The 20255-nt window shown below is 53.0% G+C and overlaps 1 protein-coding gene across 1 annotated transcript in view; it reads right to left on the bottom strand.

Annotated features, from left to right (window-relative positions):
• Nucleotides 1-15869: 15869 nt before the first annotated feature.
• VEPH1 (ventricular zone expressed PH domain containing 1) overlaps nucleotides 15870-20255 on the bottom strand; it is a 60866-nt gene continuing 56480 nt past the window's right edge. The window contains exons 14-16 of the mRNA XM_064721287.1: nucleotides 17005-17141; nucleotides 16146-16372; nucleotides 15870-15925 (exon numbers count right to left, since the gene is read on the bottom strand). Coding sequence (XP_064577357.1) covers nucleotides 15916-15925; nucleotides 16146-16372; nucleotides 17005-17141 — 374 coding nt within the window. The 3' untranslated portion in view covers nucleotides 15870-15915. The remainder of the gene's footprint in view (nucleotides 15926-16145; nucleotides 16373-17004; nucleotides 17142-20255) is intronic.

Genomic DNA, 20255 nt, shown 5'->3' with positions numbered 1-20255 from the left:
AGCAGTATCTCAGCGCTCCCGGCAGGGCCCGCATGTCGCGACATACCCCCCAGCTGTCGCGACCACGCGGGACGCGGTCACCGGGCCAGCCCCGGCGTTTGCGTCACTTCTGGGAACAACCCCAGCACAGCCACGCGCCCCAGATCCCTCCGCGGCCCTGACCGCACGCGCGCGCCAACCAGGAAAATCCGCCCCCTCGCGGCAGCCGCCGCCTCTGATTGGCTCGCTGGGTTTGAGTGGCAGCTGCGCCTAAGGGGCCGTGCCCGCCATGTTGGGGGGGGGGCAGGCGGCAGCCCCGCCTTGCCCGTGTCCGCCAAGGTCCCTCGGGAGCAGTCAGAGGCCCAGAGGTTGGAAGAATCCTCCAGCATCGAGTCCAAGCTGTGACGGATCCCAACGCTGGCAACAGCCCAGAGCACCGAGTGCCACGTCCAGCCCTTTATGGGACACCTCCAGGGATGGGCCCTCCAAACCTCCCTGGGCAGCCCCTGCCAAAGTTTAACCCTTTCCATAAATAAATTCTTCCTGATATCCACCCTGAGCCTGCCCTGGCCCAGCCAGGAGATGGCCGTTCCATTTCCTCCTGTCCCTGTTCCCTGGAGCAGAGCCCGACCCCCCCGGCTGTCCCCTCCTGTCAGGAGCTGTGCAGAGCCACAAGGGCCCCCTGATCCCCCTTTTCTCCAGGCTGATTCCCTTCCCCAGCTCCCTCAGCCCCTCCTGGGGCTCCAAACCCTTCCACATCTCCCCCAGGATCCAGGATCAGCCGTGACGGGGAGGCCAAGGTGCTCGTGGTCTGCTCATCCTCCTCACAGGATGTGGAGCAGCGCCTTGTTTTGCACCATGGTTGTAGTCATTAATAAACCTCCCCAGTTCTACAAACACGTCTTTTTGGAAGGTCTCCACAGTGCATTTGGTTTTCATGCTTCTTTTCCTGTTGTTATATTTTGAGGCTTCAGAGTCTGTAACTATCACCAAAATAGTCGATTTTTAATGGAAATAAAGCATTTAATTGGGAGCTGTTTTATGTGCAGGTTCATGGCTCAGCCGGGATCCTAGCTATTTGGAAAGGACATTATTTATTATTCACTTATTTGGAATAGTTCGCCCTATTTTCCTGGCCCTTTGACAACCTCCCCTCTTATAGCCATGTGCTGTAAAATCCCTGCGATTTTAAAAACAATTTTACACGGAATAAAAAAAATCTCACCACCCACCTGGAACAGACTTTGGAGCTGTGATAACAGAGCCAAAAAAAGTCCCATGAACCCAAATGCTGGTGCTAAACACCTCTGCAATGGCAAAAGCAATTTTCAGCCCACAGAATGCACTGGAGGTTAAAGAAACAGTAATAAAAGGAGAGCTGGAAACATTGAGTGTGACCCTTGAGTTGCCCTGGAGTGAAATCCTGGGTTAGGTGGTATTTGCAGAAGGCAAACTGCACTTTCCATTCCCTGCCAGGTGCCAGAGGGGCTGGAAAGGAGCAAAAACGAGTCATGGAGGCAGCAGGTGTCAGCACAGTGGAATTTGCCCTTTTTTTTTTTTCCATGCACACACCCATCATTTATTGCTTTTAACGCACTCCAGTTTTCCAGGTTACCCTTTGATATTTCAAAAAGCTGGAGAGATTTGCACTTGCTCTCCTTACGCAGCCTGGCCGTTCCTACCAACCCTTGATGTTTTTATGCAGTTTTGAACTCGATAAGGACGAGCAGTGCCTTGTCCCCTCGGCAGCAGGAGCAGTGCTTGGTTGCCAGGACACTGCTGGAAAATAGCATCAATCAATAATTGCTGCTTGAGTCATGATGAGACATTAACGAGCCTGCTTCTCCTGGAGCCCTTTGGCCTGGAGCTCTGCCGGCCTCTTCAAATCACAAGTTGTACGCAAATGTAAACTGATTTTGCTCTTCCAGGTGCCTGGTTGCAGTGAGACACACCAAAGCTGAGCGACAGAAAAAGGGACAAAAGGAAACACCTCATGGAAAGCGAGTTTTGGATATCTCAAACTCTCTCTTCTGGTGGGCAGCGCCTAAATCCCCTCAGGATTTACACACTTGGCAGCTAGTGTTTCCCAGAACAAAATACAAAACGTTTCTTAGAAAATTACTGAGGAAATTACACACAAATTACAGTGTGCAATTACCTTAACAGAAAAGAAAGGATTATTTTGGGAAAATAAGAATTTGTGATGACAGAAAATCTGATTTCCTTGAAGAATGATGGCTGTAAGAAAACAACGTGACAGGAATTTAGGCAGCAAAATATTTTGACATGAGCTGATATCTAAAAGTTTCTGCTGTCATATCAAATAGACAAGACTAAGGCAATGCAGAATATGCTTAGATCAACTTATTAATAAATTTATTCATTAAATTCTAAATTCTCCAAAGTAAAATATCAGTTGAAAGGTGTTCGTTTCTTTTTTTCCTCTATTGAGTAATTTAGGAGATTGACTTTAATTCTTCATGCTGAATATGATAAATTAACTGAGAATCTGGAATTCCCTTCCATCTCAGTCATAAAAATCTGCATTATCAGCTGGATCAGGACTTCTGATGGCAAGTACAGCCCCCGCATGTGTCAAGTGCTGGGTTTGCATTGATAGAAAAGTTTGGTGCCAAAAAAAACTTGGCAATGGGATTTATTCCAGCTGGATAAACAGTGTTTTGCTCTGCCAGATTATAACTTGAAGAGAAATTCGTTAGATACCTTTATGAAAGATTTATAGAGACTCCAGTTTGGGGCTCTGAATGAACAGCTCAGAGGAACAAGGAGGATTATTTGAAATCGTTCCCAGAGGGTGAGCTCTTTAAGCTCTTACTCACCGGTTTTGAAAGAGAAAAGGGGAACTGAGCGGTGCAGTCACACCCTGCAGTTTGCACGGTGAATAACCGGCTGTGAAACCGGGGCGCTCGGGATACGCTTGGCTCTGAATGTTTCTCTGTTTCTGTTTAACTGAGCCTTCACCCTCCATCCCCCCAGTCCCTCCCTGCCCTGCTTTCCGCGGAATTCCTCTCGCTCATTTCTCATTTACTGCAGCGGGGGCACAGCTGCCGACTGGCTTAGAGTATCAGGAAACGATTTAAACATTGCTCACGTATGAAAGCAGGTTTGTTCCAATTATTCTGTCATCTAGAACGTAAAATTCACTGTAGGACTGGAAAATTTCTGCTCTTAAAACCTCATGCTCAAGGCATGACATTTGTTACCTTTTGATTTCTCAGTAAATCTGCATTTTTGTGAGTGTTATACAGATTCTCCAGAAGATTTAGTGCCTAAATGAAGCCCATTTCTTTCAGTTCATGAGTTTATGGACTCAGGTTTCCCATCACAACACACACAAATTGCTTGAACACCAAAGGTATTGGGAAAACAAGGAAGTAAGGAATACTCACCATGTATTAAAATTACTTTTTCCTACAGACTGATGTTCACCAGCTCATTTATCTGCAACAGGAGCATTAATAGAAACAAATATACAAATATTGCAGTTTGGTGCATTTACAAATTGAACATCAGCCTTGAAGTCACTGAAGTTCAAACCTATTTTCCAGCACACTCAGACACTGGTATCCCAGTGCTTTTCCACACGTGGAATTTGATTTATTGGATCTTATCGCGTCCCGCTGGGGCGTGGATCAGCAGCAATAAGGACGTTAAGGCTGGATCCTTGCGCTCCTCTCCGTGCAGAGGCTGGGTGTGGGCAGCCTGAGCCCTTCCACGGGGCGTGTCCGTGCATGGCCTGGCCACGAGCGGCTGCAATTGTGCGTGGGCAGCGCTGGGGTGGAAGGGGAGCTCTGCACTGCAGCGGGTGATTGCCCCACAGCGTGACAGCGACACGGTGACATCTCTGCTGCCTCCCTGTGCCTCCCAGGGCAGGCGGGTGCTGCTGTGCCCGGCTGTGACTCAGCACTGCCCGTGACACCCGAAACCGTGACCGTGTGACAGGAACAAACAGGCTGCCTCGTGTCCCACTGGCACGGCTGCTCCTGCGCTGGGACAAACCCTGCTGGCCCCTTTGGGAACGGTCCTGGGCTGGGACAAACCCTGCTGGCCACCTTTGGGAACAGTCCTGGGCTGGGACAAACCCTGCTGACCACTTTGGGAACGGTGCTGGGCTGGGACAAACCCTGCTGGCCACCTTTGGGAACGGTCCTGGGCTGTGACAAACCCTCAAACCCTGCTGGCCACTTTGGGAATGGTGCTGGGCTGTGACAAACCCTCAAACCCTGCTGGCCACTTTGGGAATGGTGCTGGGCTGGGACAAACCCTCAAACCCTGCTGGCCCCTTTGGGAACGGTCCTGGGCTGGGACAAACCCTGCTGGCCACCTTTGGGAACGGTCCTGGGCTGGGACAAACCCTGCTGGCCACTTTGGGAACGGTGCTGGGCTGTGACAAACCCTCAAACCCTGCTGGCCACTTTGGGAACGCTCCTGGGCTGTGACAGACCCTCAAACCCTGCTGGCCACTTTGGGAACGGTCCGGAGCTGTGACAAACCCTCAAACCCTGCTGGCCACCTTTGGGAACGGTGCTGGGCTGTGACAATCCCTGCTGGCCACCTTTGGGAACAGTCCTGGGCTGTGACAGACCCTCAAACCCTGCTGGCCACTTTGGGAACGCTCCTGGGCTGTGACAAACCCTGCTGGCCACTTTGGGAACGGTCCTGGGCTGTGACAGACCCTGCTGGCCACCTTTGGGAATGGTCCTGGGCTGTGACAGACCCTGCTGGCCACTTTGGGAACGGTGCTGGGCTGTGACAAACCCTCAAACCCTGCTGGCCACCTTTGGGAACGGTCCTGGGCTGTGACAGACCCTGCTGGCCACCTTTGGGAATGGTGCTGGGTTGTGACAATCCCTGCTGGCCACCTTTGGGAACGGTCCGGAGCTGTGACAATCCCTGCTGGCCACCTTTGGGAACGGTGCTGGGCTGTGACAATTCCTGCTGGCCACTTTGGGAACGGTGCTGGGCTGGGACAGACCCTCAAACCCTGCTGGCCACTTTGGGAACAGTGCTGGGCTGTGACGAACCCTCAAACCCTGCTGGCCACCTTTGGGAACAGTCCTGGGCTGTGACAATTACAGCCCAGGACCATTCCCAAAGTGGCCAGCAGGGAACGGGAGAAACGCACAGCCAGCCTGGGTGACATCCCCACCAGTGCGTCACTCGAAATCCCATCCGGCCCTGTGGAATGCTGTGGGTCTGCTGGGGTAACAAAAGTGGGAAACAGCACCTGGGAGAGACGGTGCTGAGCACGGCCCAGGTTCCCAAACCCACTGTGCTCCAGCGAGGGGCTCTTGCACTGCATCCTCCTGAGGGGGAAAGGCCTGAGCAGGGAACGAGTCCTTGGGATCCATCCCCTCCGGTGTCCTTGTGTGCAGCTGTGGCTGTCCCAGGCCTGTCCCCACTGAGCGGGGGCAGAGCAGGAGGGAGCAGGGAAGGGCAGGCCAGGCTGTTCAGCTGGAGCAGGTCACAGCAGAGCCCCAGACACGCAGGGGACAGAGGAGAACAGGCTGTATCCTGCACGGCTCACGTCAGGGACAGATATAGCTCCAGCTCTGGCAGGAGCACATTTGTCACTGTGACGAGACCCCTAAACTATTTTTAGAGCTTTCCTCATGAGTCTGCAGCTTTGAAGGACAGAAAAAGAAAGATGAGGCTGGCTTGGATGGCCAGGCTTACCCGGCTCTTGTGGGGCAGGAGCTGAGGAGTGTGTGCCAGCAGGGACAGGGCACCTCCAGGAGCTGAGGAACACATGGACACAGCACCTCCAGGAGCTGAGGAACACTGGACATGGACAAGGCACCTCCAGGAGCTGAGGAACACGTGGACATGGACACGGCACGTCCAGGAGCTGAGGAACACTGGACATGGATGAGCCACCTCCAGGAGCTGAGAAACACTGGACATGGACAAGGCACCTCCAGGAGCTGAGGAACACATGGACATGGACACGGCATGTCCAGGAGCTGAGGAACACATGGACATGAACAAACCACCTCCAGGAGCTGAGGAACACGTGGACATGGACAAACCACCTCCAGGAGCTGAGGAACACATGGACATGGCACGTCCAGGAGCTGAGGAACACGTGGACATGGACACGGCATCTCCAGGAGCTGAGGAACACATGGACATGGACACGGCATTTCCAGGAGCTGAGGAACATGTGGACATGGATGAGCCACCTCCAGGAGCTGAGGAACACTGGACATGGACAAAACCACCTCCAGGAGCTGAGGAACACTGGACATGGACAAAACCACCTCCAGGAGCTGAGGAACACTGGACATGGAGCCACCAAGTGCAATGTCTGGTTCTATCATAACTGTGGCACTCAGCCTGCACAGCCCAGCATCACCTGTGCTCACCGGGGCCAGCAGGCTCGGCCTGAGTGAGCATTCCCGAGTTAAATCTGTTTAAGATGGAACAGCTTTCCCCAGGAATGGCCTCACTGTTCAGGCTCAGGGCATTGGGAGCCTTGGGGTGTTTCCTGCACACCCAGACTGTGTTAGCAACCCTGGCATGGCCCAGAGGGGCACCCCAGCCCCAGAGGGGCACCCCAGCCCCAGTCCCCCCTTGCTGGGCAGCAGGAGCACAGTGCCTGTCCCAGCACGGCTCTGAGCCCCGAGAGGCCCCGTGTGAGCACAGCCAGGCCACATCCTGCTGCTGGGGACAGCGCTGTCACCAGAGCCCTGTTATCAGATCACGGGAAGGAAGCATCGAGCTGCAGCAGCCCAGGGTGCTGCAGGTGCTTCCCCTGCACAGACACAGCCCTACAGAGCTGCTTCGCCTCGTGGAAACAGCGAGCGCATCTGTCACCACTTCAGCATTTGCACATTTGCATTTCCCCAGCTGTGATCAGCCAGGGTGAGGTGAGGCGAGGTCAGGAGGGCAGCACTGTCTGTGTGCACGGCCAGAGGGGCCACGGAGGCTCCTGGGGGTTCAGATCTGCTCTGCAAGGGCTCTGACACCCTCTCCTCTCTGCTGCTGGGGTTTTGTGGCCACAACTCACTGCTCTGCTCCTGAGGAAGAGCTCTTTTGGTGTATAAATGGAAAAAAAAAGCTGCTTTAATATTAAACAAGCTGTTACTTCTGTCATCCAAGTGTTACAATACCAGCTGGCAGAGCAAGGAGGGCACGGAGCAGAGCAGGGATAGAGCTGGGGGTGATGCCAGCTGGCCCCTTCTCTCCCTGCAGGAACGAATTCCTGTCATGGTCTGTGAGCCCTTCAAGCATTTCTTCATGGCTTTGCAAGTTTGTTCTGCTTTTAAAGCATTTTCAAGTGTCTCCTTAACCTCAAGAGGTCTTTTATGCTATTTTTTCCTCCTCAGAGAATGATTCACAGCAGAAGGATCAGGGCCATCAGGTCCTTGCCTCTTCATCTACTGCTCTGTCTGACTTCCCTTCTCCTGCGGTATCTGAGTGACCTCTGAGTCAGTGGCAAATTCCCCACTGGCTGCAATAAAAGATGAAATTCTGTCCTTGTGGGGGACTGGGGCAGGGCAGAAAAGCAGCACAAGCTCCTGAGGTGTGTGTTACACTGACACACGTGAGAGGTGAGCTCAGGAGGACGAGGGGAAGGAATTCCTCCCTGGCAGGGTGCGAGCCTGGCACAGGGTAGGTGTCCCTTTAAAGGTCCCTTCCGACCCAAACCATTCCGTGGAAAAGCTCATGTTGGACCTCAACATCCAAGAGTGTGAAACGGCTTTTAATTTTAAATCTTACTGCTGGTTTTCTTGACAGACATCACTACAATGTGGGGTTAACTAAAAGCCAAACTATAATTCCATTAACGGTTTGCCGGTGGTGAATTTCACTGGTTTTGTTTAAATAAGAAGTCAGCCAGTATTTGTGAGCTTTTTCAAGGGGTTGTTTGCCATCTAGTGGGATGTTGGGATTTTGCAGAAAAGCCTCAGGTTTTTTTTTTTTTTAATTTTTTTGTGTCACCCCCTCCATCACGGGACTGGCAAAAGGGACACGAACAGCAAGAGCCTCTCCAGGAAAGGGAGGGGAAATCAAAGTGAGAATATACGGGCAAGATTTTCCTTACTGATACAACAACAGCAATATTGAACACACCCAGATATTGCCACTGACGGCCCACGAGCCATTTGTAAATAGAATAAATTGGTTATTGGAAATAATTAGTTATTGGTGTCATCAATAAGCATCCCCAGAGCACCAAGAGAAAATTGGCATTTCAGCATATTAAAGGTGAGCACTGCCAGGGTGTACTCACATATATAAATTTAGTCTGGGGTATCCATACCCCAGAATATTTTCAGTTCCTGTTAGTTAAGGGAATTGCACAAAGAAATAAAATTAATTTTTAAAAGTCATGTTAATAAATAATTTATGAGGATGTGGGAAGCCATTTTGTTCAAGGATTGACAGAAATATGGATTTCTGCCTTTATGAGCAAAGTTGCCCCACAGTGTACAGTATCATACATTAGAGTAAGGCTTGTTTTTAATATAAACCTCCTTTTAGTCAACATTATTGAGTAATTCTGTCACTCATTTTTGGAACAGATCAGAGACTGAACCAGGGGATTCTTAAAGATGCTTTAGCCCTTCTCTAGCTTCTGAAAAGACTCACAATATAATTTTCTAGTATTTTCCTAAATTATTAAGAACATGGGGTTTGGCAAGGATATGTACTAATAATCAATCAGCAATCTCTGCAAAGCCTTTTCCAAAGTTCAGGTGAGAGAAATCCTCTATAACAAATTCCTGAGCAGTCTCTTTTACAGGGCCCTGCACCCAGCAGGAGGCAGCACTTTACTGCAGAACAACCCAAAACTTCATCACTTCTGCGTGTGACCTCGGGTAAAACTCGATTTTGAGGCGAATTGAACTGGAAAAAGTCAAAATAACACTCGTGGTGTTGTGCCTGTGTGCAGCAGCTGTGCCAGAGCCAGGAGGGGCTCCTGATTTCTGATCCTCCCCAGGCAGGGAAGGGAGGCCGGGGGGCTCAGGGTCCTTTAGAAGGGAAATTCCACATTTCTCCTGCACTGGTTGCAAATAGGACTGTGCTAGTACAGGATGATGTCAGGTTCAAAATGTGTTAATCCTGATTTTGTGGCCCTTTTGTGCCTGCAGGTATTGCCAGGAGAGCTGGAAGAAAGAGTTCTGGTGATTCTACCCTCAAACCATGCCAGAAGTCTGCTCTAGTGCCACAGAGGAACCCAGAAGGGATCAGCAAAATTCAACCTAAAGCCCATTTGCACACACCTTTAGCAAGAGAAAAGTCACAATTTACCACAATTACCGTTTTTGCTGCACTGGAGCTGAACAGAAAAGCTGGATGGCTCAGCCAGCTGCAAGCAGCAGAACGTCAGCCATGCATGGAGCAGTCCTGGCTCTCCTGTGCCCACACCTCACCAAAATAACCAATTTAGGATTTCAGATGGGTGGATTTCACAGGCTGGGCTCCCCCAGATTATTGACTGCCCCTCTCCTCTATGTGTGGAGCAGAGCAAGGCTGTCCCTGCAGCCCTTGGCTCCTTTGGGTGACACCAGAGCCCAGGTGCTGGACACTCACCTGCTTCCCTTGGCACAGCAGCACCTGCAGGGAGGGGGGACCCGCTGGGAGCTCCTGAGCCCCAAACCATGGGGGTGTGAGCAGGCATCCTGCTCCTGGGGCTCTCCTCAGGCAGTCCCAGAGCACACCGTGGCTTTCTCCAGGTCGGCTCCCAGCTCCCAGCACAGCCAGGAGCTTCGTGGGTCAGAGCCAAGCACGCTGTTCTTTTAGGTGGACTTTTCTCACTCCACATTTTTGGCCTGTGAGCCAAAAATCTCCCCACCCAGCAGTCCTGAGCCTGAATCCCCTCCTTCCATCAGCAGATCCTGCTGACCCTCTCCATGCCCAGGTTGTTTATCCCTCTGCCACCTGCACATTACTGCCCAAACGCCTGCAGCTGGGCCTCTGTCAGCACGGGGATCAGGCACTCCCCTCTCTGTGCCCACCTCTCCAGGAGCTCAGAAAGCCTCGTGTGTGTGCTCAGTGATTAATGGGGGTGTTCCAGACAGCTCTGGCACAGTCCAGCTGAGCCCTTTGCTGCTTCTCCCAGGCCACATTTTGGGATGCAGCGATGGCTGAGGGACACTGAGGAGCTGTGTAACCTCACACTTAGCCCAAATAAAGGGAAGATGTCTCCATCACAGGCCTGTCAGGGTTTAGCTGCCCAAACAATCTGTGAGTGTTTAACAAGCTGCTGAAAACCACTGGTGGACAAAAGGCATTTCTGGCGTTTTTGGATTTCGTGTCAAGCTGAGTTCCCTAACCCAAAATGTGATGTTCAAAACAAGATGCACCTCTCTGGACTTCTGCAGTGACCAGGCCTGGAGGGAACTGTGGCTGTAAAACATCCCAGCAGCACAAAGGTGTTAGTGGACACTGTGCTTCCATGGTTTCCCTGGTGCTGGCATTGTCCTGCTCCCTGCTGGCTGGGCAGAGGGACACAGAGGGACTTCATGGGACCAGCAGCTGTCCCTGCAAGTGTCCCAGGCTGGGCTGGAGGGGCTTGGGGCACCCTGGGACACTGCAAGGTGTGGGATGGGACAAGGTGGTCTTTAACCAGAACCATTCTGGGATTGTGTGACTGTCTGAGCTGAGGCACAGTCGCAGACAGCTGGAAAAACAGACTCTGCTGTTGCCTAAACACCACCTGCACCGGAGCAAAGGATCCTCACAGCCGTGTCCTTCAGAGCACAAACAACACCCTGGTCACGAATGCTCTCCCCTGGGCTGGAGGCCCCGCACTCAGCCAGGCTGGGCTGGCTCTGCCCTGGACACGTGGGCTCCTGCTGCTGTTACCCCAAGGAGCGCCTGCTCCCACCCCAGGCAGCCCTGCAGCCTTTGCTGGGTGCTGATGCAGAGTTATCCTTTACAAACTCCCCACAAACAAAACCCTCTCTCACACATCTTTTCCACAAAGCGCTGCCAGTGAAAACCTGGGGTTTGTGCTCCTGACCCGGAGGCATTGGCGTGGCTTCTGTCATCCTGGATTTTCAGTGACCTTCACCCACGCCCTGGGTGCTGCAGCCACACCCAAGGCAGTGGCTGAGCAGTGCCCGGGGTGGCCGTGGTGCCACTGAGCCCAAGGAGCACCTGCTGTGGCACTGCCAGCCAAGGCATGGCCTGCTTGGGACCCAGTGTCCCTTCTAGGACACACAGCCCTTGGATCCAGTGTCCCCATCCATCCCCATCCATCCCCTCCAGCACACACAGCCCTCGGCCCCAGTGTCCCCATCCATCCAGGACCCAGTGTCCCCTCAGCCCCAGTGTCCCCATCCAAACCCATCCATCCCCTCCAGCACACACAGCCCTCGGCCCCAGTGTCCCCATCCATCCAGGACCCAGTGTCCCCTCAGCCCCAGTGTCCCCATCCATCCCCTCCAGCACACACAGCCCTCGGCCCCAGTGTCCCCATCCATCCCCTCCAGGACCCAGTGTCCCCTCAGCCCCAGTGTCCCCATCCATCCAGGACCCAGTGTCCCCTCAGCCCCAGTGTCCCCATCCATCCCCTCCAGCACACACAGCCACCAAGGTCCACGCTGATTTTCCTGCTCAGGAAGAGCCGGAAGGGAAGGGCAGGGGCAGAGATCAGGAGGCAAATCTTGGCTCTCAAACAATAGCTATTGTGTAAATGTATTTTTACGTCTGTCCTAAAAAAAAAAACCAAGCGATTTCGGTGTGGCTTAAAAGTTGCAGTTAGTTAAATGCCAGGATTTTTGTGGAATCATAAAAGGGTTTGTGTTGGAAGGGACCCAAAGACCATCTTGTTCCACAGGCAGGGCCATCTCGCTCTGTGCCAGGTTTGTGCAAGCCCCACCGAACACTTCCAGGGCTGGGGAATGGATAGCCAGAGGAGATGGACACAACATTTATATTACAGTGTCCACATCTGTACAAGCAAATAAATCTAAATCTTTTGATGTCCTGAGGCAGTGTGAGAGCTGTCAGGGCTGCCTGGAGGGGCTGGGACTGGGATCACTGGGGTGGGACAGAGACCCTGGGCTGGGCACTGGGGTCCAGGTGGGGGTCCCAGGTGGGGCCAGCCAGGGACATCCATGCCCAGGGACATCCATCCAACCCCAGCACAAACTGTTTTGAGAGCTCCAGGTCATTTCAGTGAAGCAGTCAAATGAATCAAGTCTGATTCTGCTTCTTTCTTCACCTAATTAGACAATGGGGAGATTTATGGAATAATTGAGCCAACTCAATGTAGCTGTAATTTGACATCTAATTAATCAACGTCCTGCTCCTTCACAGGTGCAACATAAACCCTTCCTAACTGCTGCAGGCATGTCTCTGTTGTTTCTGTGGGATAAAAACCCCAATCAAACCCCATTTCTCGTTTGCTCCTGCCACTGGAGCACAGAAGCTGCAGGAATTCTGTCGTTGCCCCCAGACAGCAGAGGGGACCTTGCTGGGTGGTCCCATGCTCTGATCCCATGGGATGGGCTCAGTGCAGCCTGCTGGAGGCACAGCTGCCTCCTGATGCTGCTGAAAGGTTGGGAGGGATTGTGTTCCTGCAGCTGGCCGAGCCTGGGCAGGGCAGGGAGCTGCAAACCAGGACACACAGGGATCCAAGGAAAACCCTGGCCCTGTTAGAGTTAACAGGAGTTTTGCATTTGACCTCAGCAAGGTCAGGGATTTTACCCAAGGAACATTAGTCACCAGCATCGGGATGAATTAGAGGACTTGTCAACAAGAAGCAGGCAAGGTTGGTCCCATGGGTGGCTGAGTTTGGAACTGGAATAGCTGGAAAAATAATGTGCAGCTTATTCCATTGATCCCTGTGCTGTGTGCAGGGCCTGGTGCAGCACCTCAGCATTCCTCCCAGCTCAGCTCCAGCCCATCAGACAAGCTGGGGATGGAGGGGAACTGTGGGGTAACATTTCCTTGGGATGGAGGGGAACTGTGGGGTTACATTTCCTTGGGATGGAGGGGAACTGTGGGGTAACATTTCCTTGGGAAGCCTCCCGGAGCTGGGCTCAGCTGTCCCAAAGCAGCCCTGGGCAGGCAGTGCCCAGCCCCTGTTCCCATTTCCAGGGAATCCCACCCAGCCCTGGGCAGGCAGTGCTCAGCCCATGTTCCCATTTCCAGGGAATCCAAATCCCAAATTAGCCCTGGGCAGGCAGTGCCCAGCCTGAGCTCCCATTTCCAGGGAATCCCATCCAGCCCTGGGCAGGCAGTGCTCAGCCTTTATTCCCATTTCCAGGGAATCCCACCCAGCCTGAGTCCCACTGGCAGCAGGGCTCCAGCCAGGGCATCCCTGGGCATTGTGTGCATTGCAGGCAGCTGGAAGCCAGCGCTGCTCCCCCCCTGCCAGGGACAGCTGCTCCCGTGCTGTCCCCCTGCACGAGGAGAGGTGACAAAGGCCGAGGTGAGAGCCAGCCCGTCCCTGCCAGAGCCCTGGGATTGTTCCCTGCTCAGCCCAGTTGGTTTTGGGTGTTCCTGAGGCCACACACTCACCCAGACTCACATCCCTGAAGGATGCACGGGATGGGGCACAGGAGTCACAGGGGACATCAGCTCTTCAGGAAAACATGGATTATTGTCCTTGCAGAAACCTGCTCGTGGAATTGGCAGCCAATATTTGGCAGGATTTGCTTCCTAGAGAAGCAAAGCTGATCTGTGAAACCTGAAGGGTTTGGGAATTGCTCACGTTCAGGAATGAGCAGGGCTGGATTTTGGGTTGGTTTAGGTTAAACCCTAAAGCTGGGTCTGTGCCCCCAGTACGTGGAAGGGACTGGGAGTGCTGGTTTGCACTGGGAGCTCTCCTCCATGGCAGAGTCCTGGAGCTGTGGGCTCTGAGGAGGTTGTTTGCATCCAGCCCTTTTTCCAGGATGTGCCCAAGGACCAGGATGGTTCCTGCAAGGATGAGCAAAGCAACAGAGAAAATACTGCACAGTCAGAGCTACCAGCGTGTTCCTGGTGGATGTTTAAATCCAAATGTTGTGGATACTTAAATCCAAAATGGTTTGGATATTTAAATCCAAAGCGGTTCAGATATTTAAATCCAAATGCTATGGATAATTAAATCCAAAGTGGTTCGGATATTTAAATCCTAAATGTTTCGGATATTTAAATCAAAACTCTTCTGATACATGTTGTTTGAAAAAGAACCAACAAAAGCTATTTATACATTTGCTTGAGAAGTCCCCTGCTCTCATTCTCCACTGCATTGATGATCTCTGTGTTTCTCCTTTTAGGAGGGTGGCTGGAAGAAGCTGCCAGCTGAATTTCTGTTTTATTCTCCTCCAAGTTTTAATTGAAGTCAGGAGAAGTGTGGCTGGGCTCCCTATTTTGGGGAATCATTTCCTGGCACAGCACCCGGGGTGCCTCTGACTCCAGAGCATCCCATCCCATATTGCTCCCATCGGGCTGAAGGGGAGCCTGTGAGTGCCTGGGGACAGCAAGTGACAAAGTTCTCACCTGTGAATTGACTTCATCCCCCTCAGAGCCAGTGGTTTGTCCTGAGGGCAAGGTGAGGATTTGTTGGTCCAGGTGTTGAGGATTAAATGGACAAAATCTCCTTTCCTCATCTCCCAGACCTCCTGTGGAAATCTCCCATCCTGTGTCCATCCTCACCCTTGTCCTGCTGCTCTTCCATGCTGGGTTTCCATATCTTCTGTGACTAAATTTGGCTTTGACAAGGTTCTTCTGATCACTCTGCCACATTCCAGGATCTGACACCCATCCCCATGTTTTAGCTGATACAAGGATTTTCAGGAATCTGAACATTTCACGTCTTTCCCAAGAGCTTTGGGAAGTCTGGAGCCAGTTTTGAGTATTTTGGTTTCACTCCCCACCCTGCACTCCCTGTGCTGAGCCCACCTGTGGCCTCACCATGTCCCTGCAAGTCCCCTGGAGCACCACTGTCCCCTGGGGCCACCACAATGGGAAGTGATTCAAAATCAGTTTTTTCCTCATTTTTCCACATTTCTGCCAACATTTTTTTTTGCCAAAGATACATTTTGCTAGGTTGGAAAATTTCAAATTTTATTTCTACTCAGCCTTGAATAATCTCTGAGCTCATTTCATCACCTGCAGGCTCCTCATTCTTTTTTTTGCCCACCTTTTTTCCTTTCAGTCTCTTCTACAGCACTTCCTCCACTTTGGAATCATTTGAAAGTAACAAAGAAAATCAAACAAACTGGGTGTTTTCCAGATTTGCAGAAATTTTGAAAAGTTACAGAATGGAGAAGAGAATTAAAAAAAAAAAAAAGGAAAATTTTAAAATTACATTCAGTTACAAAGTAGAGTGAAAGCAGGAAAAAAGAGGGAAAATCAAACCAGTTAAATATTTAAAATTATTTTCCAGCCATACAAAATCTTTCAAATTTCCCAATTTAAATCTGACAGCAGCAGCAGCATGGACACACATAAATAATAAAAGGATAAAGTCCACTGGGATTAAATAAGGAAAATTAACTTTTTACATTGAATGATTGAGGAAAGCAGAAAATCCTCACTGCTGGCATTCTCTTGGCAGTGTCAGAGACCTGGTGCACCTCAGGGCTGGGTTTCTAACCACCTTCCCTGGCTGGCAGGTCATCAGAAGAACCCAGAGTGTCCCCAGGGAAGGTGGCAGCTGCTCCTGGGGCAGTGTCCCCATGGCTCCCACAGTGGGACATTGTCCCAGAGTGTTCCTGGTGTCTCCCTGGCTGCCAGAGCTCTGTTGTTGGTTATCCTGACAGGTGAGATGCCACTGTCCCTGTGGCCCTGCAGGCACTCTCCCTGCTCTGTGCCCCATTGGCCCTGGGGTGGGTGGCCTCAGGGTGGCCCTGTGGTGCCACTCGGGCAGGGTTTGGTGGCCCAGGGTCACAGGTAGGTGGTGGCCCAGTGTCACAGGGTGGTGGCCCAGTGTCACAGGTCACAGGTAGGGATTGGCCCCAGTGTCACAGGTCACAGGTAGGTGGTGGCCCCAGTGTCACAGGTCACAGGTCACAGGGGTGGTGGCCCCAGGTGTGCCCAGGTCACAGGTCACCGGTAGGTGTGGCCCAGGTCACAGGTAGGATTGGCCCCAGTGTCACAGTCACAGTGGGTGTGCCCAGGTCACAGTCACAGGTCACAGGTAGGGGGCCCCAGGGTCACGGCCACGTTCACAGTAGGTGGTGGCCCAGGGTCACAGGTAGGTGGTGGCCTCGCGGCTGTGGCGCTGGCGGGCCTGGGCCACGGCCACGTTGAGGCACTGCAGCCACTGCTCGGCGTTCTTCTCGTCCTTGGCCTTGAGCACGTAGCTCCTGCTGTCCGTGAAGATCTCGAAGGCGCGGGGCACGCTCCGGTCCCGCCGCTTCTTGGGCAGCACCTTCACACTCTGCACCTTGCTCAGCTCGATGGGACACTCGTCAGGGTCGTCCTTCTGCAGCACGGGGGACAGGGCAGGGTCACCAGGCAGGAACCAGCCCTCACAAACTGCCCAGGGTCACCAGGCAGGAACCAGCCCTCACAAACTGCCCAGGGCTCTTGGCAGTGCCCCAGGCCGGCTTGGAGCAGGGCCTGGAGCAGCTAGGACAATGAAAGGTGCCCCTGCCATGGCAGGGGTGGCACTGGATGGGCTTTAAGGTCCCTTCCAGCTCAAACCACTCTGGGATTCTGTGAATTCATCCTTCTTTGTGAAGATGTTCCCAGCTGCCACATCTTGTGGCTACCCTGTCCCTGGCAATGTCCAAGGCCACGGGGCTTGGAGCAGTCTGGGATAGTGAAAGGCATCCCTGCCATGGCAGGAGGATGGAATGAGATGGTCTTTATGCCCCCTGAAAGTTGGGGACCCAGCAGTGACAGCTCCTGGGCAGCACTCTGGCTGCCCTTGGTGTTCCCTGCCATGCACTTTGTGAGTGGGAAAACCACCATGGGTAAAGCTGAGGGGTGAAAGCCTCTGGGAAAACCAGAACAGCAAAGCTCAGGGGTGAAAGCACCACGGGCAGATGTGAGGGCTGCAGCCCCAGGAGCAGGATCAGGAGCAGGGAGCAGGGCAGTGGCTCTGTGACTCACGGATTTGCCCCTGCGGAACAGCAGCTGGTTGCCAGCCAGGGTGAAGTAGCGCGTTTTCCACCTCTTGATGAACTTCCAGCGGACCTGCTTCTCCTTCAGCCTGCCCTCCATCAGGGGCTGCCCGTCCTGGTTCATGCCTGGGGAGGGGAGCACGCGGCCAGGGTTAGTGCTGCCCTCCCTGCTCCCAGCCAGGGTTAGTGCTGCCCTCCCTGCTCCCAGCCAGGGTTAGTGCTGCCCTCCCTGCTCCAGCCAGGGTTAGTGCTGCTCTCCCTGCTCCCAGCCAGGGTTAGTGCTGCCCTCCCTGCTCCCAGCCAGGGTTAGTGCTGCCCTCCCTGCTCCAGCCAGGTTAGTGCTGCCCTCCTGCTCCCAGCCAGGGTTAGTGCTGCCCTCCCTGCTCCCAGCCAGGGTTAGTGCTGCCCTCCCTGCTCCCCACTAAGGGCTCTGCCGTGCCTCAGGAAGGTTGTGCTGCCTCCTCATCCTCCCAGCCTCCAGCATTCAGCTCTCACTTCACACTGACAGCTCAGCCCTCAGCCATGTCCTGCTGGGGAGGCTGAGCAGATGGAGCTGACAGCTCACAGCCCTCTTCCATCTCCTCTCTACTCCCTCAGCCATCCCAAACCCCTCCCCAGCCCTGCAGGGCCCATTTCTGGCCTTGGGCACTGCCAGGGATCCAGGGGCAGCCACAGCTGCTCTGGACACCCTGTGCCAGGGCCTGCTCACCCTCCCAGGAGGAATTCCTTCCCAGGATCCCACCTAACCCTGCTCTCTGGCAGTTTAAAGCCCTGACATCTCCTAGGGGTCTCTTTTTCCTTTCTCTTCTGTCTTTACATCAATGGCCAGGACACAGAGGATCAGCTAGACCAGAGGGCAGTGCACAGGCAGTCTGAGCAGGGATGTTTTGGATGGGGTGTTTGCCTTGGAGCCCATCCCAGCATCTGTCAGAGGGGCAGTGATCCCTGGCTGGCTGCTCTCCCAGCCCCCTGTCCCTCCAGCCCTGCTTTTCCTTGAAAGCCTTTGCTGCCATGGGCAGCTCCCGAGCCCAAAGCTGTGCCCAAGTGCCACCCAAGGCAGTGCCAAAGCCTTTATGGCCTCCTGGGCACCCAGCCCCTGTCTGGAAGGGGGCACAGCAAGGCCAGGACGAGGCATAGCTGTAGATAAAGGATGTGAAGGACGTGTCCTTCCCCCAGCGCTGTTTTCCTTGGCAGCGAGGCTGGCTGGGGGTGCAGTGTGCACTCGTGCAATTTCCTCAGGAAAGACCATAAATATTTCTGTCTCTGCAGGCAGGGAGCGCCTGGAAGGAGCTGGATGAATGAGAAGGGGCTGGCAGAGCCTCAGGGCCGGGGGAGCTGCAGCTGTGGGTGCCACAGGAGGAGCAGGCCGTGCTCTGCCCCACTGCAGCCCTGGCTCCAGAGCCATTTGGGTATTTCTGTGCCAGCCCCATCACAGCACCCAGCCTGGCATGGGGCACTAAAGCAGTGGGTTGCTTTCTCCCTGTATGGATATTGTCACTGCAAAAGGGGATGCATTCCCCAAGAGGCTGGTTTGGGGATGCACCCTCTCCCCCCATGCACTTTAGTGGGACAGAACCACACTTTAGTGTCCCCCGCACTAAAAACTTTGTAATTTGTTGAATATTGTTCCCTGCCTGGCTCCTGGCTCCACAGGAACATCTTCAATCCCATTCCAGAGCCATAGGAACATGCTTGAACCAAACCAGGAGGGGTAAAGCACAAAAGGCTCAGGGACCAGATGATACTGAGATAGTTTGTGGTCAGGAGCACAACATGAGAAGGGAAGTGAATGTGCAATGTTGGCCTAGAGTGAATTTTTATGGCCAAAATCTTTCAAACCCAGGACTTGCTAAGAAATGTTGATGTCTGTAAGGAGCCAGTGGCTTTAGGCAGTGCTACCAGAGGACTCTCCTGTGTGTGCACAGAGGAGCTGGGGGAGTTCTGGAGGCAGCTTCCAAAGTGGCCCTAATGAATCCGATGCCAGCGCGTCTGAGGGGCTCATTAGGAGAGAGAGATTCAAGCAAGATAAGAATAAAGCTCCTTTCCAATGTTTTTCTAAGTCCTTCTGCTTATTTTCCTTGCGGTTGGCTTCACAGAGTCCCAGAATAGCTCAGCTGGGAGGCAGCTCCAGGGGTCTCTGCTCCAGCTCCAAGCAGGGTCACCCACGGGGTCAGACTGGGTTGGATTTATCCATGTGGGACTTGAAAAATCTCCACAACATCTCTGGGCAGGCCTGGTATCCTCATGGTGGGAAAGCTTTCACTCACAGGGAACAGCTCCTGTCCAACATCCCCTCTAAATCTCTCCCCTTTCAGTTTGAAAAGGTCATGAAATATCCAAAGGTCTTGAAACACCTATTTTTTCTTAAATCATCTCAATTTAGACACACTGACTCCAGTTTAACCCTGAGTAGTTCCCGTTGATGTGTCTGTTGGAATTTTCTACTTTCCATCTTGCTTTCTTTGCAGACCTACAACACATCCAGCTCTAAGCAGTTTGGGTACTGAATAAAAAGTTAAAAACCCTCCAAACCCTTCCAAGATGAACTTGAGACAGACAAAACCCAAAGCTTTAAATCTTGAATTTGATGAAACATAAAATCCTCCACAAGAATTCATGAATGATCTCAGTGATAATAAACCCCTGTGAACTTGAAAGAATGGAATGTGTGGCAGATAAATGCAATTAACCTCGGGGAATATGGATTCAGTCTCTTCCATTAATCACCACGTTGGGTTTTGCTGAAAACCTGGAAGGAGCACATTGCTGGATGCCACTTTTGCTGATTCCCCAGTGAGGATTAGAGCTGGGCTCCTTTGTTTCTCTGGGTAGCTGGCACTGCAGGAAGGGATAATTTATTCCCAACTTAAGGTGGTGTTGGCTTTCTCAGGGAATTGCAGTTTTCCAGAGGGATTCCCAAACACCCTCCGTTTTCCCCCAATCCCAGATCCTTGCCCATGGCTCCTCTGCAGCCCCCAGGGATCCCTGCCTGGCTTTGTGAGCTTCCAGAGGGGGAAGGAGCTGGAATTGCCTCAATTCCCTCAATTCCCTCGACGCTCTCCAGTGGTTTTGGGGAATGTTTTGTGCAAGAGCTGCTGGAGCCAAGCCCCCAGTGCAGGGGGCTGTGCTGGAATGGGGCTCCCAGCAGGCAGCTTGTCCCAACAGGAGGAATCCTGGTGCTTTGCAGCCCTCCAGGTGGCTGTGCTGGAACGGTGTGAGCTCCTGTTCCTGCCCTGAGCC

This window comes from Zonotrichia leucophrys, chromosome 9, assembly GCF_028769735.1.
Source record: "Zonotrichia leucophrys gambelii isolate GWCS_2022_RI chromosome 9, RI_Zleu_2.0, whole genome shotgun sequence".
Lineage (NCBI taxonomy): Eukaryota > Metazoa > Chordata > Aves > Passeriformes > Passerellidae > Zonotrichia > Zonotrichia leucophrys.
Note: the sequence above shows the minus strand (reverse complement) of the source record. Positions and strands in the feature narration are given on the sequence as shown.